The following is a 21,781-nucleotide window of genomic DNA, read 5'->3' on the forward strand; positions in this document are numbered from 1 at the left end:
GTACAGTTCCAGCTGCTGGGTGGCTCATTCGGTTATGGCAGCCTGGGAGACCCCCACGATCTTCCGCATGTTAAAGCCACACATGAAAAGGTCTTCCTCTGACTACACTCTATTCACACATGGCACTGTGTTGCATGTAAAGAAGCCGCCGGTGACACCACGCTTTCAGAGGAGCACTGTGGGTGTTTACACTCCCATGAACACATACGTGAACATAGCTGTGGTTGCAGACTAAATTAGTTTCTAATGGTCCTTTTCTAGTAGTCATTCTTTAATTCAGATATAATAATATAGGCTCATGCATACAGTATTAAAAATACTTTTAATTGGTAGCAACTGCCTTACTTTACATTATTCCCTGTGTGCTGATGATTCTGTGTGACCTTCTTTTCCCAGTTTTCTTGGCCTTTGAAGGTGAAGGCATTGACCAGAAGGCTTCCCTTTACATCAGATGCAGGGCGACTGAGCTGCTTGCGAGAATCGGAGAACAAACCGAGGTGACCTATTTTCTTTTTCTGTTTTGCCACTTACTGCCAGTCGCTCATATTTCCAAAGCACCCTGTTTTCAAAGGGTGGAACGACAGAAGGGCCAGGTCCCCAGAGTGCTGCTTTAAATTTCCAGTTTAGCACCTTTATCCCTTTTCCGACTATAAACCTCTGTACCCGGCTCAAAAGCCGCTCGCTGTTGAAACAAAAATTGTTTTTGTGAATTCCCCAACATGGGCTCAAGCAGCAGTAGGCTCCTGAGGCAGGCATTTGCCTCAGTAGCTTTTGTAAGGGTGCGTGTTCAAATTTAATATTAGCCTGGATAGATTTATTAATAGATTATATGTAATAATTTTCATGTGACATAATGTAGTCCTAAATAAATCCGCTTGACGGTGGTTTAAACGGAAGCCACAGACCTCCAGTGGCACCCTTCTCCTCCGACCCCAGCTCTCTGAATATCGGGAGAAAAAACTATTTACCATAGTAAATCAATGGTGTTGATTTACTAGCAATGGGTCACCAAATATTAGAGCATATGGATGTACCAGATGGACGTGAAAGTCCAAGAAACTTTGACAAGTGCTCATTCACAAAGGCCGGTATTTTAGGTGTATCAGTTTTTCTTTTTCACATATTTTCCCTGGCATGCAGACAGAGCTGACCCACTTCTGCTGAGGGAAGCTAAATAATGCAGGAGAATTACAGGGGCTTCCTTTCTTCCCAGTCTCTCTCCAAATACAGGACTCTGCCCCACTTTCCCTGCCAACCATCTGCTTATAAATGTTCTGCTAATTTTAACCAGGGTCGCCAGATACTTGTGACTTTGATCCCCTCACAATAAGTGTCTTTGTCCTGAATTTCCAAGCTTTTCCCAGACTCACTTCTATCATTCTACATTTACTGTTTATTTGATCATTTTTCATTTTCTGGTAAATCCCCCAGGATGGTGTCCTAGTTGACATAATTATGTTAAACAAAATTCCAGTGTAGAACATTACAGATATTTATATAAAATCCATTGAAGGCCAGCTTTCATGTAATCCCTATGCAGAATTTTAACTGTCACTATTTATTTGTTTTAGTATACAGTGAGCACTATAATTAATTGGACAGTGACACTGTTATTTTGGTTCTGTACTCTAGCCGTTTGAGTTTGAAAGGATACAATGACAATGAAGTTGAAGTGCAGACTGCTTTAATTTGCAGGTATTTTCATCCATATCGGATGAACCGTTTCAAAATTATCTAAACTTAATCCCCTGGCACTACGGGTATCTTCCCTGGTGATGCTCTATCAGGCCTGTACTGCAGCAATCTGCAGTTCCTGCTTTTGGGACTTTTTGCCTTCAGTCTCCTCTTCAGCATGTAAAATGCATTTTCAATTGGATTCAGATCCAGTAATTGACTCAGCCAGTCAAGGATTTTCTACTTTTTGACTGTCAAAAACCCCTCTGTTGCTCTAGCAGAATGTTTCAAACCATTGTCTTGTTTCATGGTGAAGTGCTGTCTAATAAGTTTGGAGGCATTTGTTTTTATCTGAGCAGATAAAATATTTCTGTTGACTTCAGAATTGTTCTACTTCTGTTTGCAATCACATCAGAATGAAGATTGATTGAGCCCATTCCACTGACAGCCATACAGGCCCAAGCCATAACACCCCCTCTACCATGTTGCATGGATGAGGTGGTATGCCTTGGGTCATGGGCTTTTTTTTTTTTCTCCAAACTTTACTCTTTACATCACTCTGGTACATGTTAATTTGTGTCTCTTCTGTCCACAAGACTTTGTTCCAGAACTTTGGGGCTCTGTTAGGTGCATTTTAGCAAACTGCAATCTCGCCTTTTTGTTCTTCAGGCTTACCAGTGGTTTGCATCTTGTAGTGTATCCTCTGTAGTCCTGCTGGTGCAGTCTTCTATATGTGGTAGACTTTGACACATCTACATCTGCATCCAAGAGGGTTGGGTCATTGTCAGGGGGGGTTTCTTTCCATAGAGAGTATTTTCCGGTCATCCACTACAGTGGTCTTCCTTGGTCTGCCAGGTCTTTTGTCATGATTGAGTTCCCCATTTGTTTGTTAATAAAGAACCAAACTGTTGACTTGGGCATGCCCAGGGTTTTTGCAGTGTTCCTTATTGATTGATTTTCATTTCTCAGCCTTATGACGGCCAGCTTAATTTGCATCGACACTGCTGACTTCCTCATGTTGTCACACCCCAACAACAATCTCCAAAGGCACTTGCAAAGTCTAGAATCAAGACTAGTCATCAAATGCTCTCTTCTGCATTCACTAATGACACAAATGAATACACTTACCTAACAAAACACATCTGTCAAGCCAATTCAATACTTGTAGGACCTTAAAATGGGGGGACCATGTACAAAAGGTGCTGGCATTTCTAAACCATTCATCCAATATGGATGAAAATACCCTTGAATTAAAGCGGTCATTGTTATTGTATCCTTTCAAAATCAGAAGTGCTGAGTACAGAACCAAAATAACAAAAAATGTGTCACTGTCCAATTTATTATGGTGCTCACTGTACTGTATAATGAATCACATAGGCTGTATTGTCTGCCTGGCTTCAACCCCAGTGGTTTAGGCCTGGAGTTTTCAGTGTCTTTAAATACAGGATGACATCAAAATATACCCACTACAATGTCAAAATTTTTTAAACTGTAGAGTTTCTGACACCATTTTAGTTTAGTGTAGATCTTTGGTTGGCAAAGGATTTAAAATCATTTCAAATTATATGGTGTACAGTGCATTATCAGAATACAAACCAGTAATCAGAGTTCAACTAAACTGATAAAGTGGTTGCATGTGGCCTTTGACTTGTCTACATAAAGTTGCCACTGGCCAATCGATCATGGCAGATTACAAAGATAACATAACTGTACAGCAGATGGAATGACCGTAAACTGGCATGAACTTCTTTAACTGAGATGATTTGCTATTGGTTTCAGGCAGCTTTTAAGGGAGCTGTCCAGTGGTGTCGATCTAAGCAAAGTCCTTATTCTACTGCTGTGTTGGCTACTTTGGAGTTACTTGAAGCCTGTTTTCCTGCTGTACATCACAAACCAGTCATTATATTGTATATTTACAGATTCTACATATGTGCCAAATGACCCCATTGCTCGTCTACCTGCTTGTCTGCTATCACTGAGCCAATCATTTTATAAAAGTCAATGAGGATAAGACTGAGAATTTTAGTTGGCCCCAAGTCACAAAGAGATCAACTGTCTATTAGGCTGGTCAGTCTGGCTCTACATATAAAATCAGCTGTTAGAAATCTGGGAGTTATTTTAGATTCAGACCTAAGTTTTAAACCACACTTGGGCACAGTGACCATGACTGCTTTCTTTCACTTAGAAATATAGCTAAAGTGAGACTTTTTAACACAGCAAAAAAACACAGAGACACACACATGCATGCTTTTATATCAAGTCGACTGGACTATTGTAATGCTCTCTTTTCTGTTCTGCCAAAGAAAACTACCGTAAATCCTCAAATTGTGTCCGGGGTCTTTTATTTGCACAAAGCACAGGCCTTTATTTGGGGCAGGCTTGTATTCCAGGCAGGCCTTTACTTCTTATTAGGCCGTTCAGAAATCAATTAGTACTAATCTAATAGAATAATAAATACTAATCAGGAACAACGTTTGGTAAGTCATGGTGTCAGTCTTAACAGACTTAGTTTATTGCAAATATTCTCAAACACAATAAATCACATGTAAGTCCAGAATCCATAAAATAACAACTTGCCAGACACGCCTTCATGAACAATAACAAATTAGTGTAGATAACAGCACGTTAAGGATCTTTTTTTCCTAAAGTGCGTTTTATTGTGAGACATGCATTTCGTTTGGAGCAGCATACCAGTAGGCTATCAAAAGATTTTCGCTTTGGTTTGGGATTTAATTAATTTTGGACTGATTCAATTGCTAAATGTTGTGACTGATGGGCACTGAAATCTGGGGGGTATTTGATGGTTCACTGTTAAGTTTTATGTAGTTGAAAGAGTGTCCGGATTTCCACCCGTCTGTGTATTGCGAGCCAAGGCAGCTGCTTTCATTCATTCATTGAATGTGCAGTGTGCTGTAAATACATGGAAACCTTATTGTATAGCCAAGTAGCCTAAATTGAGTTAATTTTTAATTTTGCCTGATTTACTTTTTATTAAATTCGTAGGCTGGAATGCCTCGCGGCAACAATTGTGTTTAAATGTATACTGCTTCAGCCTTTGGCAAGCTACTCAGAAGGGGGCGGCAAGCGACTGGACACTTGAGAGCAACGTGTTGGAGACCCATGGTGTAGGACAACGACTTTTCATTGGCAACAGTATTAATCCAACCAACAATATAAAATATTAAGAAGAGCTCTTTTATTTCATTGAGTTAAATCGAAACAATGTCTTCTAGTGCTCATGGACTGATAGCCCTACTGGTAGGCAATATTACCCCGGCTTGTATTTGGGGGTCGGCCTTTATTTGTCCGAATCGACCACGCCCTCGGCTATTATCCGAGGCCCGGCTTCAAATAGAATCCCGGACACAATTTGAGGATTTACTGTATTGAGAAACTGCAAATTATTTAAAATGCTGCAGCCATAATTCTAACTAAAACTAAGAAAAGAGAGCACATTTCCCCTGTGTCTGCATTACACTGGGTCCCTGTGCGTTTTAGAATTGATTAAGTTTCTTTTACTTGTTTATAATGCAATTAATGGCTTAGCACCAAACTACATTTCTGATATCATATCTCTGTATGTCCTAACCCCAGATCTAAGATCCTCCACTGTTAGTCTTCTCAAGGTCCCAAGGGTAAAGCGAAACAGAGAAATTGCCTTTGTTTTTATGCACCGCAACTATGGAACAGTCTTCCAAAAAATATTAAAGGGGCAGGCTCAGTTGGCATTTTTTAAAAGCAGCTTAAAACATACCTGTTCATCTTTGCTTTTAATTTAAAGTTTTATATGTCCTGTTTTTATATTCCTTTAAATTGTGTTGCATTTGATATATTTTTACCTATTGCTTTATTTGTCCTGTTTTTAATATTATGTAGCCTATAGATTTTTGTACAGCACTTTGAGCTGCATTTTCATGTATGAAAGGTGCCTTAGAAATAAATAATAGTATTCTTATTATTATTATTATTATTAAACTTCTGTAAGCAAAAATATCCAAATAATATATTATAAACTCCATAAAGTTAACATTTCCTTTTATAAGTTCTTTGGATTTAAAATGCAGATTGGCATCATCACATACAAGGGAGTACTGGGTTTGACCTGGGTCACCAGACAAGTCGTCAATCAGTTCCAGTTACCACAGCTAGGATAAGCCAAGTCTCCCCCTCAATGCAGCACCAGCCACAATTTAAATCTGTGACTGAATAACTTTATCCATGCTGACACAGAGAGTTAGAGATTAAATGTGTGAGGCTGAGTGAGAAGAGGCAAGGAGGGAGACCAAGAGTAACTGAGGTAGTGAGTGTGAGTCAAAAGAAACAGATGGAGAGAGAGAAAGGTAGAAAGAACATCCACTGAGGTCATGTTTGTATTGTGAGGTTATGTAACACCTCAGGAAGCCATTCTAAATAGGGATGGTTAATGCCTGTTCCTGGCCCCATGCCACTTCAGCTGTGGGCAAGAACACACAGTCCAACGATTGCTTGTTTGAACATTTTCTGTTGTTGTTTTTGCTTAGGAATTAGAGTCACTAACTGGCCGAACTAACTGGCCACTCTTGCGTACTAACCTGCACATAACCTTGCTTTACCTGGTTTTTAGAAGAACCGTATACAAACCGCATACTTGTGGTCATTTCTCGCACCATGATCTTTTTAGGCACTTACTGGCTAGAACCTGGACCTGCTTTAACCTGCTGTGCGTCAAGAGTGTTATTTCTCCCCGTGTTGATATGGCACACCTTCATCGTTCAGTTTGGCAGTCTTTTCTGGGTACGCTCTAAAGCAGCCCTCTACAGCTCTCCCCGAAGATTCCGCTCTTCATTTCCCCTGGCAACCCTGTTGCCTAGCAGCCCCAGTGAGACTCGACGGTGACACTGGTTGCACATAGGCACTTCCTGTAAACACTGCAGACTAAAGCTACCACAGGATCTCACTACGACTCGACATTATCAACATTTTTTATATATAAAAAAAAACAGCAGTCAAAAATAAACTGCTACACTGGTGCGCACAGACACACATGAATACGCACACACTTTAGCAGGGGGAGCTGCTGTGAAGGAGAACACATTTTATTTCCCCATGCATAAAGGTCACCCTTTTCAAAATGCGTTTATTTTTTGTCCAGTCATTTTGAGGAAAGCGGATTCCCCCCAAGCCTACTAAACAAAATTCAGAATAAAAAAGTCAATCAATGGACACAGAGCAGAGGGAGCGGCAGAGGTAGGGGGATGGTGACAGGTGGGGGGGTAATGGAAACTATTTTTTTCTGGATAAAAAAATCTTTTATACTTCAATAAGAAAAAGAAAGTATTTTACACGCCATAAGACTCATAATATCATTTAGTTTCCATGTGCCCTTTTCGAGTCTCCAAATGTTTTTTTTGGAAAACTGCCTTGAAAAAACAATGCAGAATGCTAATTTTTGGTGATATTGTCATCAAGGGGGTTAGTCCAGTGCTTTGGCTGTGGCTTTATTGTGTTTCTAAGCGCGCCAGGCACCGGATTTCAGTGGATAAACTGTATCAACTCAAAAACAGAAAATATTTTCAGTGAGAAAAAAATATTCCACTTCCACTGTGTTTGAGCATCTGTAACTTTGATTTAGCAAAACTGACTGCAAATGGTTACCTTTCAGAAGACACCAGGATTATGCCATGACCAGGATAATGGTCATTTTATCTTGGGTATGTAATAATCAAGCTTGTATTAAATGGGGTTAAATTGAACACTACTCGTTTGTGAGTAAGTATACAGTTAAATTGAATAAATTTTTCATTTATTGTTGCTACTGATTTGGGTAGCAATAATAAATGAATAGTGATGGGATATTCTGCTCTGTAATGGAATACAATGGGATAGACAAATTGCTTAAACATTGGGTTTTTACCCAAACTAATTATCTGCTCCAAAATGATTATTTTCAGAATAGGTATTTTCAGGGAAACTTCCGAGTTGCAATTTGAGTTTTTTCGAGTCCTTCATCGAAGAAATTGATAAAAAAAAGATTGGAAGATATAGCTTACTATTGTTCTACTAATGAGCTGCAAATGTGATAGTTGTCCTCTCAAAATATTAAATATTTGCATTACCCAGCCTATCGATATATTTGCTTGTAATGTAGCATAGCAAGCATAACCTGAACATCCAGCATAACAAGGTTGGTTATCACTGGTCACTATACCATTTTGCATGATCTGAGATTGCTCACCTTGTCTCTCCCACAAGTTCCCAAGAACTGCAACAGCCGGTGGCATTCTTGCCACAGAGGCAAAACGTCAAATGAAACCACTGTAGGTTTTACATGCATGTTGGTTCATGTGCTGTCATATAGATTATATCATTCAAGATGAATAATTTATTGAATATTATTTTTCTGTCCCCCACCCACTCCTGCAATGTAATAGAAGTGTCATGTAATGTCTGTATTAAGTATAGAAGCCTTTTTCCAAGTCTTGCGTCCTTGTCCGCTAAGAGAGTCATTCTCTTCTAAATTGACGAAAAGTCCAGATTCTTTCATTTTCAACCATTCACAAATCACAAAAATTGGTTGCATCTACTGTTATTTACCTCTGTGTTATAGCAGGGAATGTTACTTCTTTACTTTGTTTGCTTCAATGTTCATGACAGAGCCTAAGAAACCTACATGACAATCACATGATATTGATATTATCTTTATTTTCTCTAGCTGAAGTAGCGAAGTAACTGAGTACGACCGGCCCTGTCTGTGAGAGAATCAAACCTTGGATTTTATTTACACAAAGAGCATCAGATATATGCAGTGTTTTATTGGGAAAGAGTGGTCAGATTGAGCAAAACAACCCTTTATTGTGAAGATCTCGCTCTCGCAAAAAAAACAACAAAAAATAAATGATGTTTAATCACCGTAACTTTTATGTTACTAAGACACTCCATGTCTGTTCTTGCGAATTGCAGGACGACGGTGCACATGATGACCACCGCCAGGTACCGCCCTACCTGGGACCTGGCTCTGGACCCTCTGGTTTCCTGCAAACTATGCCTCGGCGAGTTCCCGCTGGAACAAATGACCACCATCACACAGTGCCAATGTGTCTTCTGCACACTGGTAAGTTTGGTGGTGCAAGTACTGCAGCCTATCATATAAAATTTCAGTTTTCAAGAATATAGTTATTTTTTCAGAAAAGTAGCACTCAGTGCCCTGAAATATCCACATCCCACTTGTGTAGTCGCTGTGAAGCGCAGGTGACCTCACTGGCTTTACTTTTCCAGGTTCTGAGTATCTGAACATCCATGAAATGTTTTTCCTCAATACAACTTTGCATTGCACTTTAGCATTTATCATGCTGTTATGACTTGCTGCACAAGAAAGCGAATAGGAGGAACTATGGAGAAGATTAAATGCAATCGTTCCAGTGAACCGTAAAAATAACGAGGCGGTCAGAGTCAAAACAGGTTGTTTTTACATTGATGACTCCTAACTTTCAACAGTTGACCCCATTTAAAAGCTCTTCAACTGCCAGGATATCCTTCTTTAAGCTCAGACAGCTTTAATTTCCAGTGAAAATGAGTTTTTATTGGAAAAGAAGCAGCACTTAAACTTGTATTCTGTTGAGGTGCCTCTTAGGTGGCGTATGAACAATGCTTGCAAAGTGTTTTGTACAACAATTTCTACCTGTCCTGTGGCTATTGAAGCTAGATTTCAGAGCACAGTGTTGCATACTATCCATTATACACATTATATACTGAGCACTTTATTAAGAACAACTGTATACCTACTTATTTATGTGATTATCTAATCAGCCAATTGTGTGGCAGCAGTCCAATTAATAAAATTATGAAGATACGGGTCAGGAGCTTCAGTTAATTTCCACATCAACCAGCAGATTGGGGAAAAATCTATCGACCGTGGCGTGATTATTGATGCCAGACCGGCTGGTTCAAGTATTTTTCTAACTGCTGATTTCCTGGGATTTTCATGCACAACAGTCTCTAGAGTTTACTCAGAATGGTGCGAAAAAGAAAAAGAAAAATCATCCAGTGAGCAGCAGTTCTGCAGACAGAAACGTGATAAGTGAGGTCTACGGAGAATGGCCAGACTGGTTCAAGCTGACAGAAAGGCTATGGTAACTCAGATAACCACTCAAATGTGGTGAGCAGAAAAGACAGAATGCACAATGAACACCTCGAACCTTGAGGCTGATGGACAACAACAGCAGAAGACCACATCAGGTTCCACTTCTGTCAGCCAAGAACAGAAAGCTGAGGCTGCAGTGAGCACGGTTCAAAATTGATGAACCTCAAATTCTGCTCAGGCGTACAGATTGTAGGGTCAGAGTTTGGCACCGAAACCATGAATCCATGGACCCAACCTGACTTGTGTCAACAGCCCAGGCTGGTGGCGATGGTGTAATGGTGTCGGGAATGTTTTCTTGGCGCACTTTGGGCCCATTAATACCAATGAATCATCACTTAAATTTTTTTTTTAAAAAAGCCTATTAGATTGTTGCTGACATCTTCTAATGGCTTCTTCAGTGGCCTTCCCGATCTGAATCCAATTGAACGCCTTTGGGATATGGTGAACAGGATATTTGCAGCATGAATGTGTAGCTAACAAACTTGCAGAAATTGTGTGATGCAATCATGTCACCATGGAACAGAATCTCCAGGGACTTCTTGTGAAATCCATCCCACGGTGACTGTTATTGAGACTGTTTTAAGGGGGAGGCCCTACCCAATATTAGTGTAGTGTTCCTAATAAAGTACATATGGCCCTCATGATGGGCACTTTGAACAGTCCCCAACAAAACAAAAAAAAAACTACCTTTAAACCTTTAAAAGCTTTCAGTCTTCCATGTGTAAAACTTCTGGGCTCTCTCAGGTCCCTGAGTACCTTGAAAATGCTGACTGAAAAGTTTTTGTAAAAAGAAAGTGCCTTTTCTTCCACCATAGTGCTTGAAAGTGCTCGGTTTTCTGTCAGGTAATACTTATTGAAAAACCTATCCGGCAAAGAAAAAGACATCACTTAACCACAAATGACTCTGGTCACAGTCAAAACGTATTTCTTCAAAAAGCTAAAAACCCATTAATATTATTGACTTTAGAATTTTGAATAAGAAATGAGATCCCGAGAAATGTGCTTGTGTTATTTTATTCAAATTATGTGAAACTCCCTTCAGTCTTTTGTGCAGATTAATTTCATTGGCATCTGCAAGGTCGCCAGAGAAAATGAAATGAGAATTGTATCTCCTGATGTCCTGTGTTCTCAACACATTTCCCACATTCTGCTTTCCCCTGTGCAGTGCCTGAAGCAGTATGTTGAACTCCTGATCAAAGAGGGCCTCGAAACTGCTATTAGCTGTCCTGACTCTGCTTGTACGAAAAGGGGACACCTACAGGAGAGTGAGGTAGGCCTGCCCACAGTCATCATGTTTGGAGTGTTCGATCCAAGATTATGATCCAGATTTGTAGACTGCAGATTAGTTCCAGAGGAGAAAGGAGTTTGGGGCGGAAGTCCTGTCTGCTTTGCTCCAGGGTTAATAGAACAGGGTTAAGAGAGCCTGTGAAATCCACTTAATTGTGCCAACCTGGAAGCAACTTCATTTGAACAAATGGAGCTGCCTAGATTCAGGCTGCATTTCATGTTCTTTGAATGCCTTTAAGCACTTCCACAGGGTTCCTACGCAGTATGGAAAATTTGATTTTGGTCATTTCCAGGTCTGGCTAAGCATGGGAAAAGAAAAAAATATTTGTGTTTCAAGCCGTGTTTTTGATTATATTTGGAGCAGCCAGAATGTTTACTATGGATACTAAATTTTGTAAACTTATTTCACATTTGTTTCGGTTATGACGCCTAAGACACCCGTACAAGACATTAGGCTATATGATTATTTCTGATGACACAAGAAATTATTGTTTTGTAAGGGTTTTGTTTTCAGCTTACTGTTGAAAACACCAGTAGGGTTGCCCAGGTGCCTGTTTTTTGGATGCCACTCCAAATTGCCAACTGAGGTAAATCTTCGGAAGGTCGTTTGACAGCAGGCACGAGCTGGCTTTGATCTGAATGAACTTTGAGTCGAGTGTATCAGTCACCTGGTGAGGCCCATCCACAAATTACTTTTGACCTTACTGCCACTGTGAATTCTCAGCAGCTTCATGAATATTTGACTTTAAATTCACTCCCTGGTTACTATTTGAATTTCATTTTATCTTTACATAAGAGATTGAAAGGCTAAATATCTTTCACCAGAGATTCAATTTAAACTCACAAGACTTGCAATCCTTTGTTCCATCATTTATCTCTCATTTATATATTATCAAAAACCAAGATGTTTCTCTAACTGCTTTGAATTTTACAGTCTAAAGACTCATGGTGAAAGGAGGTGTCATTAATATTCATTCGTACTGACTCTAGCTACAAAGTGTAGGACTATTGTAAGAGTCAGTCAGGAGCAAAATACCTTCTAGACAGAATGTTTGTTGTGTACTGTTGTGTAAAAATGTAACTTCAGAATAGGCATCAAACTTTCCGTCTCATGGAAAATTGATTAGACTTGGAGTGTGTGCTCTGGTCTCACTGACGACGAACTGTCTCTGGATCTTTTTCCCAACAGATTGAGTGCATGGTTGCCACAGAAATAATGCAGAAGTACAGGAAGTTGCAGTTTGAGAAGGGTAAGTGGGCCATTTAGAAACATTTGAAAGCAATATACCGCTAGCTTAAGAATATTAATTGAATGGCATAATACCCAATACTCTTTCTGTGACTATCATATGAAAGTCTTTGTAGAAGTGTGTTGTAAAAAGTAGATGATGAATCTGATAATTCCAACTCGTTCACGACACTGCAAGGTACCGATACAACCAAACATTGGTTCTGAAGTACTTTACATGGCATGCAACTGCTGCATTTTAGTTTTCATTTTATGTATGCCTGATATTGCATCTGTTGCGCTGAGGGCTTTGTGTTTTAACACAGGTTGAGAAGTCACTGTGTTAGCCTGTAGCTCACAGTTGCGGAGGCCAGTTTATAGTCCAGTGACTTACGGACCCTAATGTGGCACACCTGATTCTACTTATTGGCGGCACAATGATTGCTAGCTGCTGAACAAGGTGTGGTGTGTTAGGGGTTGGAATGAAATCCTACAGGACATTAGATCTCCAGGAACAAAGTTGTTTATTGAAGTTCCATCCTGTGGCTGGTGTGTTCTGTCTCGGCTGTGTATGACCGTAACTTCACCCTGGCCGCCGTTTAAGTAAAACTGCCCACAGTCATCTTCCTTGTGTTTTTTCTGTGGGTGACTTGACCGTGTGAGACTGTAACTCTGTTGCAGAGGTGCTGCTGGACCCGTGCCGGACCTGGTGCCCATCTTCGACGTGCCAGGCGGTCTGCCAGCTGAAGGAGACGGACATGCCGCTGCCTCAGCGGGTGCAGTGTGCCGTCTGCAGCCTGGAGTTCTGCTCAGCCTGCAAGATCCGCTGGCACCCGGGCCAGGCCTGCCAGGAGAGCCTGGCCATCACCGCCTTCCTGTCTGGAGAGACCAGGTACCCCATCCCCCTCATAACCACCATCATGACCACTCTGTGTATGTGTTGTGGTGCCAGGAAGGGAGATGGGACGCAGCCACCCAGTGTCGGCCCTACATACAGGCATGGCCACCACTGCGATTAATGGTAATCACTTCAGCTGCGGCCTACTGCCTAATCATTGGGCTTCATAAAAAGGCCTTGCTCCCAGGGCTAAATGCCTTTTCTCCTGTGAAAGTACTGGCGTTGGAGCTCTGGGGTTTTTTGTTGGCATATGGGGACTGGCTTCTTTGTTGGGTTTGTGTTCCTTTAGGACTTTCAGCTGATTATTTGAGAGTAGTTTTGGTATTTTTGTTCCAGAGTAAATAAAGGGCGATTGGCCAACTAATTATCGCTGTGCTTCTGTCTGTTCACCATGTGATGCAGTGGTCAGCCCCTGCCCTGCATCACTGTACATATCATGTACAATCATGACCGCAAAACAGTCTAGCGATACAGTTTGGTAAGGCCAAAAAACCAGTCAGAGAGAGAGAGCGCCAGGATCACCATCAGAGGAGGTGCTTATACAGGACTGGGATTTCCCTCCATACATGGGTGTCCCACAGGTGAGCGCAGTTCTCTGCAAACAGACAAACTGCCCTTTATAATTAATAAACAGGGCCCCCTACTGGGCACCAAAGGATGTAACAGCAGTAACTTGATCGCTCTTGTACTTACATAACCCAGCAAGTTACACCATTTGACCTTTTGGCTAATTAGTAGATGAAGGCTGTACTTGTGCCTCAAGCTGAAGAAGATATTTCTATTAAATATATTCTGTGAGGTCTTTGATCCTTATAGCTTTCCGTAGACATTCTAATCACGATTCTAAACCAATTAGAGCTGGAGATATATCAAGAATTTCTGGAGTCCAGCTACAAATATTCTCCCACGTTGGCTTTGTCAATAAAGGAGTAGGAGGAGAGAGGAATTTTTTAGGAGTATACGCTCAGTGAGCAATTTATTAGGTAGACCTGTACACCAGCTTGTTAATGTAAATATTTAATGAGCCAATCATGTGGCAGCGACTAAAGGCATAAAAGCATGCAGATGTGGTCAGGAGCATCCAGTTAGTAGCAGTTCTTCCGGCAAAAACTAATTCTTAATCAGAGAAGTCTGAGGAGAAGGGCCTGACTGGTCGAAGCTGACAGGAAGGTGACAGTAATGCAAATAACCACGCATTACAACAATGGTATGCAGACAAGCATCTCTGAACACACAACGCATCAAACCTATAAGTTGATAGGTTACAGCAGCAGAAGACTAAGTCCAACGTTTTCCTATAGCTAGTTGTACAGAGTTTGTTTGTTTCTTAGATATACATGTCATGTCTGTTAGATTTCGGTGTTTTCAAGATGTAGCTGAGTTAAAAAGTTGACACGCAAGTTCTGATCCTATTCAAATGCATGTCCCCACAATCACCCTGTTTTCCCCACTCTATTTACATTTCCTTTCCTGGTGTTGATTTGAGGTCTAGGTGCCGACAACCATTTGTCTGTGGCCTAACCAGGAAACCTGTCAATAGACATTATCATATCTAAAGGAGTGTTTTGTCACCATGGATGAAGCACTTCCTTTCAGATACTGATATAAACTCTGTCATTCCCAGTAAGGATTGTGTAAGATTGGTGAAAGCTCAGGAGAACGTACACACTACCTGGAACCACGAATAAAGAGCTGAAACTTGTCTTACACCCTCGAATTTCGAGTAACTCGAGACGCGATTCGAAGTACCAGCAGCAAAACAGTTATAGTATTGAAGAAGAAACAAGAAGTTCTTCATGTCATTTGGCATATGAAGATATACAGTGCAGTGTAAGCATTTGGACAGTGGCACATGTCTTGTTTTGGCTCTGTACTCCAGCACGTTTTAAAATTAAGCTCTACGTTGAAGTGCAGACTGTCACCTTCAATTTGAGGGTATTTACATCCATATTGTGCTCCATGTAGGAATTGCATCCCTTATACATAGTCCCCCCATTTTAAGAGACCAAAAGTAATTGGACAGTTGGCTTCTTAGCAGTTTCTAATTACTCAGGTGTATTCAATTACAGTTAAGCCACATGTACTCTTTGTGAAGCGCCAGAATTATGCTGCATGTCTCTTGGCTACCTGTTCCAGACTCTGGCTGGTTTTGGATTTGAACCTTGGTTTACAGCATCAATACATATCATGTACAATGACATGAGAAGCCTGGTGAAGGTGAAGAACCAACTTAGCACCATCATACCTATCCTACAAAGGATTTGCCAGGGCTTTCCACTGTCAGGGATGCTTTATACCCTGGCAATTGAGCCCCTATTGAAGAATTACAGGCATGGTTTTCACTGCTGTTCAGCCTGCACATTGGGTGCAGGTGTCTGCATATGCTGATGGCATCACTGTGTTTGTGAAGGACCAAAGAGATGTAGATGCCATTGGTGACAGTTTAGGTCTTTGAGAAAGCCTCTAATGCAAAGGTGAACTGGGGGGGGGAAGTGTGAAGCTTTCCCGGTAGGGCGGTGGACCCCCCACTGCTCCCCCAGCCTCCGGGCGGGCTTGAAGGTGCTGGCTGTGTTCCTAGGGAATAAGCAGCACATGCTGAAAAACTGGGAGGGGATGCTGGACACGATGAAGGCACGGCTGGCAAGGTAGAGGTTGATACTGCCACAGATATCATTCAGGTGTAGGGTGTTAGGCATAGGCTGGTCTGCCTGAATCCTCCTCCAGGAGCCCAGAAAGAGGTTCAGTCAGTGTTGCTGTCCCTTTTTAGGGGTGGAAACCACTGGGTGCGTCCAGCAGTATCGTATGTGCCTGTGGAGGAGGTGGGGCAGGGTCTGGTCGACGTCTGCAGCAGAGTGGCAGCTTTCAGGCTACGGGCTGCTATACTCTGCAGAGCTGAGCTGGGGGCCAGGGGCACTCTTTTTCCTGAGGAAGGTGGGGAATTTGGGCTGCGATCGGCAGCTGTTCGGAACGGACCTTTCCAGGCTCCGCACAAAGGGGCTTGCCTGGGTCTTACTGCAGCATGCTGAAGGCCGCTGTCACTCTCTCTCACTTTCAGGTCTTTCTATAAGACAGATGAGGATGACGCTCCGATCAAGCGGTGTCCAAAGTGCAAGGTTTACATCGAGAGGGACGAGGGATGCGCCCAGATGATGTGCAAGAACTGTAAACACGCCTTCTGCTGGTACTGCTTGGAGTCACTGGACGTAAGTACATTACAACAGGGGCTCTCAATCTTCATCCTGGCGACCCCTATGTGTGCCGATTTTCATTCCAACCGCAATTGCAAACCCAGAATTTTTGCAAGCTGGTGCTTTTCATGTATATAGGGATTATTTAGTCTCTGAAGCCGCATGTTAAAAATGGCTATGCATGCCATGAAGAAGTCCTATTCTCACATTCTGCTTATTGTGCAGTATTGCAAACAACTCCACACTCACGCTGCCCATTTCCATTTTCAAAAGTAGATGAGCTTCTGTAAATAAGAGTAGAACTTCGGCAAGGTGGGGACTTTGAGAAATCAGCGCTATCTGTCTTTGCAATTTTTCCACATAAAATACCTCATAAAACAGAAATGTCAAAATATATCAAAAAACCCTCTGTAATTCCCAAGCTAATTTCATTCATAAATTCAAGTAAAATTTGGTAGCTTTATCTATAAGTTAAGTCATAATTTAGAAAACCGTTATTTTTATTATTATTATTTAAAAAATTGTTGGTGCCTGGTTTACATGACACGGCTGGATCAGTCACAGTCCTTTTCCCGCAGGATGACTTCCTCCTGATCCACTACGACAAAGGGCCGTGCCGGAACAAGCTCGGCCACTCCAGAGCGTCCGTCATCTGGCACAGAACACAGGTGGGCGCTCCCGAACCTCCTGTTTTCACGGGTATACGAAATTGTCACTGTCCTGCCAGATCCAAGTATGGCCGGCACATAATTGTGCCATTGCTTCGAGGGTGGGGGGAAGGTGGAGAGGTTTGCTGCATACGAGCACCCCTAATTACCCTGGATTCATGGCCCGGGGCGCAGGGTTGTAGCAGTGTTTCCTCAATATCCATGGCCAATTGACATAAACAGGGTACAACTGGCCACCAAAATTGGGAGAAAATGGAAAGAAATCTGAAACAAAATAAAGAAATAATAATTTGCAGACATTTTTTACAGTGAAGGGGTTTTGGCCTTACCGCTCCCTGTTTCTCCGCAGGTGGTGGGGATCTTCGCGGGTTTCGGGCTCCTCCTTTTGGTGGCCTCGCCCTTCCTCCTCCTAGCCACCCCCTTCGTCCTCTGCTGCAAGTGCAAGTGCAGCAAGGGGGACGACGACCCCCTGCCCACCTAGCGAGGGCCCCGCCCGGACAGCCCCCACCCAGCAGGGTTGCTTCTCCTTTTCTTGTTTCTTTTTTCCTCCTTCCAGCCCAGAGCCCAGACATCTTTGTTCGGCTTGGGAGGGGATGTTTCCTGCATCGTCTCGTCTCTAAGTGGTCTTTGTGGGAGTGCACCCCCCCCCTGGTCTAGTCGGGGAGGACTGGTGGAGGACCCCGAGCACAGGAGGACCGGGGCTTTTCATGCGGCGTGCGGGCATTTGAGAATATGCGTCTCGTTCGTTCCTTATGAATTTCACTGTTAATCAATGTGAAAACAACGTCCGCTTAACCACTGTTGTTTGCAACAGTAATATGCAACCGTGGTGCACACCAACTGCAATCTAACAGAAACTGTAGAATTCAACAACTAGGCTACATCAATCCAGTTAGGAAGTACTGCAAAAATAATTTCAAAATAACTCTTCTAAAGCTGTTTTTATTTGAAGAGGGCTTTCATGCAAATTGTAAATAATGTGCAGGGTAATTCATCTCAAGAGCAAGAATCCCTAGACTAAAAACTTGAGCATTTAGCTGCAACGTGTATGTCTGTATATAGAATATATAAATCAAGTTGTATATGATTTAAAAGTGAATTCATATCAAACGCATGGATTTAGCAAGCCAGATGATGTGTGATGTGTAAACATCACGTCTTATCGGATGCACCTCTGGCTCTACTATAAAACAACATGGGCTGGTATATGAAAAATAATATCAGGGACTTTGAAAACATTTCTTAATCCTTTCATCAGGTGAAAGCCCACTGTCTTGAGTGTTTAATCAGGACCACTGTAGCTATTCCTATGTGTAGCACCTCGGGTGATTCTGGGGAAAAGCTGAAACCCAAGGGATGCTTTTGGTTGGATGTGCCAAGCATTTAGCCCATATAAGTGGGTGGTTTTGTAAACAACGTTCACTCTATGGGATTGAAAGGGGCTTGCCCAGTCCACGCGTTGTACAATATGTAGCCCAAGCACATTCAGTTGGCTCGCGAGTCCTGTATAAAAACAAACAATATATTTTCAGCTTCTTTTTTTCTCATAGCAGAAAGCATTTCACCGCTGCTGTTTTTGTGTTTGTTGATTGATTTCTTTTTTTGTGTTTTTTGTATGTCTGATTTTACTCTTTCGCAGTGGTTCTTTTTCCAGTGTTAGTCGACTTCATGAAGAAAGTTTGAGAGTATTTCATGATTAAGGTCAATATTGTTCCATAATTGAATTATTAGCCTTTCCAGTTTCTTTTAATCCTTTGCTTGAAATTATGTCACTTGTTTATGCTAATAGCACGTCTTTACACACACACACTACCCATTATGAAGAGTTTGTTAGAATACTGGGCTATGGACAGTGTTCATTATGAAGAGTTTGTTAGAATACTGGGCTATGGACAGTATGTGTGGTTTCGAACAACAGTAGCCTGATAAATGTTTGATCATTTTTCGGAAGTGCCAAGTTGAGCATGTTCAAGTGTCTGCAGCTGGTGCAGTTTCATAACAGTGAAAATTATAAACATGGCCACAGTTTCGATTACCACATCTACACTCCAAATCTAAAAAAAGAAAAATTCCACCCTCAGCTGCAGGATTTTTCCTTGTTTATCTGGCTTTATCTGCTGATGCTTCATTTGAAAAATAGCGGCATGCGATAATGTAGCAAACTCAACCCCACATATACAGTGCAATCAATAAGAATTTGGACAGTGACAAATGTTTCAATTGTTTTGGCTCTGTTCTCCAGCACATTGAATCTGAAATAAAATAAAGACTATGAAGTTAAAGTACAGACTTTTAGGATTTTGCTGGATTTTTACATCCATATTGGGTGAACAGTGTAGGAATTGTAGCCGTTTTTATATATAGTACCCCCAATTTTAGAGGACCAAAATCCTTTGAAATCAATGACTGCCTGAAGTCTATGACCCACAGACATCATCCGATGCTGGGTATCTTCCCTGGTGATGCTCTGTCAGGCTTGTACTGTAACCCTCTTCAGCTCCTGTTTGGGGCCTATTTGCCTTCAGTCTGGTCTTCCACAAGTGAAACAGTTGTTTTATTTCAAAGGTTTGTTTGCTGGAGTACAGAGCAAAAACCACAAAATAGTGGTTCAGCTCACAGTCCAAATACTTACGGACTGCACTGTACATGAAAAGAAAAGAAAGAGACAAAGCTATGTCAAACCCAGTAGTCCTGGTCTTCATTTAGTGCAGGTGGGTTATTTTTAGCTAGGCAACCCTGGAGGGGCCTTGTACCTGCAGGACTACTCAACCCTGGTACTGTTGACCAATAGTGCCTGCAGGCCAATCCGATCCTGGCCAGGAGGTCATCGGTGCCTGTACGGCTACTCAACTGTGGGCCAGGTGATTAGTACTGGATGCAGGCTTTAGGTTCAGCCAAATCAAATGACTGATTCGATTTACCTTCCCTTGCTTAATTCCAAGGCTTTTAAGAGGGTCGTAGCGCTCGACCTGTGGTCTGTAGAACTGCCGGACACTTAAACCGGCAGTCAGCAGCCAAAAACTGAACAATGTTTGCCTTAATATTTGGGTTGCTCATTTCTAGCCTCAAGTAATGTTCTTTCGTCGATCCCACATAATCACCTTAATGTGGTTTGCACATACAGTCCCTCCATATTCAGCTTGAGGTTTCTTCAGTCACTGTAGAAAGGCCAGTGGCTAATTTGCACTATTGAAAGGGTCCATTTCATAATGACAATCATGCCATTCATACAAGAAAATCTTGAGGTCATGGCAGGAGATGCATTTTGAATTGGAATAACCATTGTGCAGGTTTATATGTGTTTGAATCAAGAAGAAAAAGAGATTAGGAGTTTGAGAATTAGTGATTTTTGAAGAATTGTATTTGTAAGGGGCAGACCTACCTTTACCTAGAGTTTGATACCCTGGGGAGAGAGTAGCTAGATGTCGAGCCTGTGAATGATTGGAACATGTTACAGCATGTTTTTTTATTTTTTATTTATCAGTCTCCGTAACAACAGGGTGTGGGGGTGTCAACAAATTAGGTTTATTTTGGGCCCTGGAATTAATATGATAGACCCCATTTGATTCCATTTTTCCAATTCCATTTGCATAATTTAAGTGTGTTTCTTTGGTCTTTTGTGTAACGGACATTTATATAAATAAGACATCGCCTTCATCCCAAACCCATTTGGATCCAGTCCGTCCATTGAAACACAGATCAACAGTGGGCTACAACATTACAAAGCAATCATACCGGGCCAAACTTAACTTGCATAACTGATTTGTTCCAAATTAATGTGTGATTTAATTCACATCAAATAAGTCTAGTTTTGAATACTTCTCTACAAATACATTCATAAATGACCAAATGTTCAGTGTATAAATGATTGAATGCTTTTATAGAATATGTTTACTTGAACTTTTGAGTTGATTTAACACTAGGCATTTTTCTGCAAAGGGGCTATATAGGCTATATTGGTGAATTTAGTTTACCTCTACTAGAAAGAACACGTCTCACCTCTGTTACTGCATGCTTCACATCTATTCATTGGGTTTATGAAATAATTGCGCTGACATTTCTAAAAAAGCACATTACTCTGACATGCACAAACAATACCCCTTCTTCTCATGAACTTGCCTTCATTGTTTAGTTTGCCTTTTTAAAACGTAACACTAAAAAATATATATTTTTTGTCTTTTTAATAAGATAATTGTTACATATTGCATTTGTATTTCCTGTAAATGGGAAGGAATTCTACCTGTAAAAAAAGATTTAATCTTGTATTTTGGCATGTGTGGATAATGTATTGTATATACAAAATTGTAGTTGTCCCTGCAGAAAAATCTATGTATTTACACGTATCTATTGTGCCACCTAACACTGTGACATAAAAAAAAAAGTGTACAAACGTTTGTGGTATGGTATGTGGCTCCTGTATCTATGTGTGAAATATCTACAGTGATTTGCTGGGTTTGTAACTTTCAATTGATTTTCCAATGAACTAAGACACTGCCTAAGTTTTGTTAGAATGCATAATTTGCCATAATTAATAATGGTAATAATGTAGACACGGAGACAAGCTCTTGAAACAACTCTGCCCTCAGCTGGCCAGAAGAAGAATTACACTCTGCCTGCTGCTCATGTGATTACTCCATTTACTACTAAGCAACTATGATATTTACAAAGTCAATACTACTGCATCGTAAACCCTAAGTGAGGGGTGTCCAATCTTATCCA

The 21,781-nt window shown here is 41.3% G+C and overlaps 1 protein-coding gene across 3 annotated transcripts in view; it reads left to right on the top strand.

The window, feature by feature from the left end:
* Positions 1-21,452, top strand: part of LOC133128228 (probable E3 ubiquitin-protein ligase RNF144A-A) — a 36,127-nt gene extending 14,675 nt beyond the window's left edge. For 2 of the 3 annotated variants that reach the window (XM_061241603.1, XM_061241612.1), the window contains exons 2-9: positions 397-497; positions 8,614-8,764; positions 10,959-11,063; positions 12,270-12,330; positions 12,990-13,200; positions 16,262-16,409; positions 16,973-17,062; positions 17,412-21,452. In XM_061241603.1, coding sequence (XP_061097587.1) covers positions 8,627-8,764; positions 10,959-11,063; positions 12,270-12,330; positions 12,990-13,200; positions 16,262-16,409; positions 16,973-17,062; positions 17,412-17,543 — 885 coding nt within the window. In that variant the 5' untranslated portion in view covers positions 397-497; positions 8,614-8,626 and the 3' untranslated portion in view covers positions 17,544-21,452. The remainder of the gene's footprint in view (positions 1-396; positions 498-8,613; positions 8,765-10,958; positions 11,064-12,269; positions 12,331-12,989; positions 13,201-16,261; positions 16,410-16,972; positions 17,063-17,411) is intronic. The other variant, XM_061241618.1, reaches the window with a different exon arrangement.
* The last annotated feature ends 329 nt before the right edge of the window (positions 21,453-21,781 follow it).

This window comes from Conger conger, chromosome 1 (assembly GCF_963514075.1).
Source record: "Conger conger chromosome 1, fConCon1.1, whole genome shotgun sequence".
Taxonomy (NCBI): domain Eukaryota; kingdom Metazoa; phylum Chordata; class Actinopteri; order Anguilliformes; family Congridae; genus Conger; species Conger conger.